Here is a 5,922-nt window from a genome sequence, read left to right on the forward strand (position 1 = left end):
GTCCCAGACCGAGGGTCAAGAGGACGGAAAGCATACCGCGAAAATCCATTCCCACCACCGCGATACGATATATACCCATGCCAGAAGACAGCAGAAGCGGCCGCGGGCGGAAAGACGGAGAAATGAAATGACATCACCCCAGATGGCACTTGGCATGCTTCGAATGTATCCCACACCAAACATGCAGCATTCGTGCATGCAACAAACCTCCAATGCCGCAAAAAATCCACGAATATCCTTGGATTATGGTTTTAGTCTGCAGGGCTGAACGAAAAACATGCATACCTGGAGGCCTGGCGCTTACATTGAAGAATCAGTCACCCTGAAATGCTTATTTCGCGCCTAGAGTGTCCCGTCCTAGTAAGCGAATTAATTTTTTGAAGGACGTGATGAATGAAATTACCGCTTCAAGTTATGGCTATGACGTAACTAGTGTAATACCGGCATTCGTTGATTCATGAAAAAAGAGTGCACCTTTTGGGTAGAAGCAAAAAATGAAAGCTGTTCTCGATAGCCCCGAATCCGGCGAGAATATAGTGTGCGAAATGCAGCATGCGTCGGGTTGAACTCTGCAGCCTGTATAGCTCTTTAAATTTAGTATTACGTGCATAAATTAAAAACTCGGATAGCGATATTGAAAAAAATGATACATACCGGAATTGTCCATTCTCTCCATTCCGAGTTTCCCTGGTCCTGTTGACCCTGCATACGAAGCGATACTAGATAGTGGGGTGGTGGTGACGCACGAACGTGAGGAATTGAATTTTGAGTCCATCGCATGATTCGCATCTCCTCCCCGCTCCGATAAATAAGATGCGTTGCGTGCACCCTGTCAGATAGGCGCTTCTCGGCCGTCCATGGACACAACACGCCCGGGCCGGGCCGAAAGTGGGAATCATTACCTCGTCATCGCAGCTGAGTGAGCATTGCACATCCCGTCGGAACTGAGCATCTTTTAGAACGGCTTCCACAGCTCAATCTGTTGGCCAAAACGTTGAGCATGCACCTCGAAAGCCTGTCAGAGCCGGATTTTACTGAAAAATAGATGCAAGCTGCACCTCGTATCATCAGTAGGAGTCAAGACAGATATCGATGAGGAAGCCAAGTAGAGGTGTACACGCCGCGCATTTGCTATACAGACAGTTCAAATGAGTCGTCAACTCCATCGATGATTTGTCGAAGAAGTTGTGAGAAGTTGGGCTCCGGAGACGGTTGAGCAATGAGCAGGGTCTTTTACGGTTGACGAGTCTGGATTTGGAATGACTTGATGCGTTAGTTAGAAGTTCTTGCAGTGGAACACTAGAAGACCGCTTCACTGCGGCTTCAGGATGTTGAAATTCCGAGGTGATCCGATGGGATCAAAGTGAGCGAGGAATCTGTTTGCAATCACACTCCGGTTAGGAATCTGTGCGTTAGGGCAAACGATGCCCTACGCTGACTATCTATTCTGTTTTATATACTAGTTATACATTCTTCTAGTATATTCTAAGGGAATCAGGAAAATATCAGTCAGCATAAGGTGGAAAGTGCCAGAACATTCCGGCGAGTCACACTGAGACCATCAAAACTTCAACACTCCCCCATGACGAGCCGCTCCCCCATTCCGTCTGTGCTCCCCCATCAACTGATTGCCGTCCATAGATACCTCTGGCATCATGTAGTACACCAAGTTACGCAGCCCTTTGGCAGTTCGTCGCCGGCTCGCGCGCCTCATCCGCAAGTGTCAGCACACTCGGATTGCCGAGGCCTACATGTCCAGATCGTCACGGTCAAAGTACTGTTTGGGTTTTGGACATGGGTGCCGTCGGGAGTAAATATCCAGGGTGGGAAGGTAGGAATTTGTTGATTAGAAATGGATATAGGGTAGGTGGGGGGTATAGTCGATGAAGGAAGGGGTGCATCCAATTTCATCATTGAGCGTCGTCGTCGGTCCGCGGTGCAAGCAGCAATAGGTGCGGGGAGGACGGCTGAGGTGCCGACAGGCCGCGTGAATGCCGCATAAGCAGCGGGCAGCAATGGCGCTCGCTCCGATTGTGAGCGGGTAGCCAGTGGGACAGAGAGCAGGTCCCAGGGGTGTTGATCCGGCTGAGTTGAGGGCCGGGTCAGAGGCGCAATGAGCAGCGCGTCGGATAGCGCAGCCATGGCGGGAGATCGGCGATGCTCCGGTGGCGAGCGGAAGGCCGAAGGTGGGACAGCGGTTGCCAAGTCCCGGAGTAAGGTGGTGCAGTGAGCGAGAAGAATCCAGCACGCCGGCGGCGTCAATGCCGACAGTTCGATCGCATCAGAGCGATGGGGGTGGAGTGGTTGCCAGCCTGAGAACACAAGAGTGGCGGCAGCCAGTTGCGAGAGGCAGAGGGCGGCGGCCTCAAGCGGGGAACGGGCTCGGCGCGGCGTCGATGAATCCGAGACGTCGTGGGAGCGCGTGGGAACGCCAAGCGAAGAAGCGCGGAGGTGACGTGAGCTTCGGCGCGTGGAGCCGATGGGCAGTGGCCAAGGGATGGCGGTCGACGGTGAGGTCGGACAGTGGCCAATCGCATACGCGGGCGAGGCGCGATGCTGGGCGGGTTAACGGTGCCGTGTACCGTGATCGTTTGTGTTGAAATTCCGAGGTGATCCGATGGGATCAAAGTGAGCGAGGAATCTGTTTGCAATCACACTCCGGTTAGGAATCTGTGCGTTAGGGCAAACGATGCCCTACGCTGACTATCTATTCTGTTTTATATACTAGTTATACATTCTTCTAGTATATTCTAAGGGAATCAGGAAAATATCAGTCAGCATAAGGTGGAAAGTGCCAGAACATTCCGGCGAGTCACACTGAGACCATCAAAACTTCAACACAGGATACTCGTAAGGGTGGCTTAAAAATCGCTTACTTGGACCCCAATGTTCAAATTCTTCGCCAGGAGCAATTGTCTGTCGCTGTCGCTTCTCGTGAAAAGGACTAAATCCTTATGGTGTTAATGACTTCGTCGATCCACGCGCGTTGCCACTGCCTGCCACTGCAGCCTACGTGTCAGTGGTCATTGCAAAAACGTTGAATGCTATAGCACCACCTAAATGGCAGCGTCAATCCCGCCACCATGTGTTTGAAGAGGGATTGATTGTTTCTTGCTAGCTGGCGGTGTGTCAGTCGCTGCGGCGTTCTCGTTCTTGTTCGTTGATGGTCTTCCATCTCAAATGTGACCGTGTGACATCCGTGATGGGTGACTGCGTGACCTCCAGCTTCATCATCTTCATCATCCTCCCAAGCAACGACGACTATAGCAGTTGAAGTTGAAGCGCACGGACGCCGATGATTGGCATAGGGAACAACCACCTGCTTGTCTGGTTCCCCGCAATTTTGTGTGTGAATCTCCGCCATTGACTTCATCACCATCGCCGCACAGCCCGTGTCGACTGTGAAGTGTATAAGTGTGCCTGGTCTGGTGCGTTAATTAACGACGCCGAGAGAAAGATGCATTAACGGAGTAATGTTTAACCCAGGGAGATGCAATGCACCAAGCCATATACCCAGCCTCAAGCTCGTTACTAACGTTAGGCACTTCGCGCTCTCGGTGCGGTGGTTCCGAACACCCTGGGTGGCGACTCCGCGTATCTTCCATTGAGTTTGAAAGCGACACTTCGGGTCCACATCTATCTTGGCCCACCAAGAATGCTCGCTGCGAATTCAAGTTTGGGAACGGGTTCGGACTACCATCTCCACTTGAAGTCGCGGCAGATGAGTACAACTGAGGCGAGGATAGTCATTCGACCCTCCAATCACGTCCAGCGTCCTGTGTGAGTTCGGTCGACCCAAGCGAACCATTCGAAGCTCTAACTGAAAGCCCCAAAGTCGCCAGCTGCCACATCAATACCCTTCCGCATGCAGATGCTGTAACCCTCGACGGTCGCAGCCAGCGGGCGGCGAGTCGAGTCACCGGATCCCATTCTCCACCGCTTCATTGTCTACAGTCAATACAGCAGTTATTCCCTTTGCAATTGCACAACGGCGCTCCTGGTCATGCCAAAATAATAAGCGACGCCACGTGTCCGTCTGTCATCGACACCGCCCCTCCTCGACATTGGGCCAAACCCAAAATCGACCTCATTTACCCTGTTTCTGGTCTCCGTGTCGAATGCTTCTCGGGAATTGGAATACTAGCCAAGTTCTACTGTCCCTCGAGAATGAGGAACTGCGATAGACCGTTGACAGCCTGTCTGTCCACCAAGTCTATTTCGACACAAAGTCTCAGTGTCGATTCGCGAACTGTAGGCCTGTCGAGCCCGTACGATCGGCGGATGATCGTCAGCGTCATTGTGAGTCGGGCTTCGGTTGACGGGCCCTCGATTACTGCTTAACAACACTAAGCGCCCCCCACAGCCTGCATCGTTAACTACTGGCTGCCACCTGGCAGTGAGCGCTACGCTGAGAGCATCGCATAAAGTCAAGAGCCACTATCTGTTCATATCCCGAGCATATTCCGAAACAACATTCTCATCCTCATGCTTCCTAGTCAATCGCGAAAAAAATGCGCAGGCATCACCCAGTCACTCCGAACAACTCTCATTCTCCGCCTGTTCGTCGGCATGCACGCCAGCTTGAACATCATCAACGTGAGCGAGGCCATGCACATCAACAAAAACGCGAAACTCGGGCAGATAAATGGATTGATACGTCAAGCCGACAACCACTGAACTGTCAAACTTAAGTTGGACGGCGCCCCTTTCGCAGGGAGGCCCTTCCCGGTTCGGGCACGGAATGCGAAGCTCGGGCTGCGTTCGACACCTGCGTCAGTGGGGCGCACGATTCTAGTCATCTCACAGAAGCGCCTGACCGCGTATATTAAGTGTCGGACGCGTCGACGAATCCATCTCAACACCCCTGAAGTTGCTGGAAGATGAGCCACGAAAATCCATATCTGAGCAAATACAGCTCCCTCAGCGGCGCTTTCGGGTCGTGTATGCTTTCCACCGAGAGAAACATCGAAATATTAACTTCTTGTAGACGGCCCGCCGAGTGTGCCATCGACACAGTCCTCGTCACAACCAAGCTTAAGACCACATGGGCAGCCAATGGCGACTCAGCCAATGACGACTCAGGCCTACCCGCCAGCCCAGCCTCACGGGTACCCCGGCCATTCCTACGCTGGCGGCCCGCATCCAGCGAGCAGCCAGGCTTATCCCGGCCAACCCTCCAATATTATGGTTCCCACCGGCATGGTGGGCTACGCGCCGGCCTCGCATGGCTATGTCCCTTCGGCGCAACCCGACATCAAGGCATGCGCCAACTGTGGCGCAACGTCGACGCCGCTTTGGAGACGCGATCCCGTGACTTACGACACGCTCTGCAATGCGTGCGGGCTGTACCTCCAGCAGCGCCGCGCACAGCGGCCGGTGGCGCTCATCGAGGCTGAGCGTGAATACCAGGACTACGCCGTGCCAGTGGTGGAGGACGCGACGGACGGCGTCGGCGAATCGCGGCCGCAGTGTAGCCACTGCCGAACGCGCGAGACGAGTGTTTGGCGCCGGAATAAGGATGGCGACCAAGTGTGCAATGCGTGTGGAGTATATCAGCGCCTGAGGGTAGGCGTTCTGCTGGACCGATATTAACTGGCTTATTAGAGAAACAGGGAAAGGAGCGTCCACTGTCGCTGCGGCGCGACAAGGTTAAGCCCAGAGCCAAGCACTCCCAAACTTGACATTCGATATGTTCACAAGGACTCCCGATAGTTTTTGAACCTGTGGCGCTTCGCTCTGTTGGACGTTGTTTTGCACATCTTATAAATACACGCGGACGAAATTTAATTATTCTATAGCTAGACTGTATGCATATGTACCTACTCCATTCGAGTTATCACCCACCGACTCATTCAAGTTGTTATGTTGTCCGATCGGGAGGGCACGAGATACTCACGGAAACCGGCGACCGTACGCGTACCG

General features: G+C 53.2%; 1 protein-coding gene across 1 annotated transcript; it reads left to right on the forward strand.

Annotated features, from left to right (window-relative positions):
* Positions 1-5,070: 5,070 nt before the first annotated feature.
* On the forward strand, positions 5,071-5,681 carry MIND_00196800 (GATA zinc finger domain-containing protein; the record flags this gene model as incomplete). The annotated part of the gene is made up of 2 exons (XM_037358874.1): positions 5,071-5,565; positions 5,613-5,681. The coding sequence occupies 2 exons, from the start codon at positions 5,071-5,073 to the stop codon at positions 5,679-5,681; spliced, it is 564 nt and encodes a 187-aa protein (XP_037223969.1).
* Positions 5,682-5,922: the final 241 nt, after the last annotated feature.

The sequence above is a fragment of the Mycena indigotica genome, assembly GCF_014461135.1.
Source record: "Mycena indigotica strain 171206Taipei chromosome Unknown Mind.scaff0002, whole genome shotgun sequence".
Taxonomy (NCBI): domain Eukaryota; kingdom Fungi; phylum Basidiomycota; class Agaricomycetes; order Agaricales; family Mycenaceae; genus Mycena; species Mycena indigotica.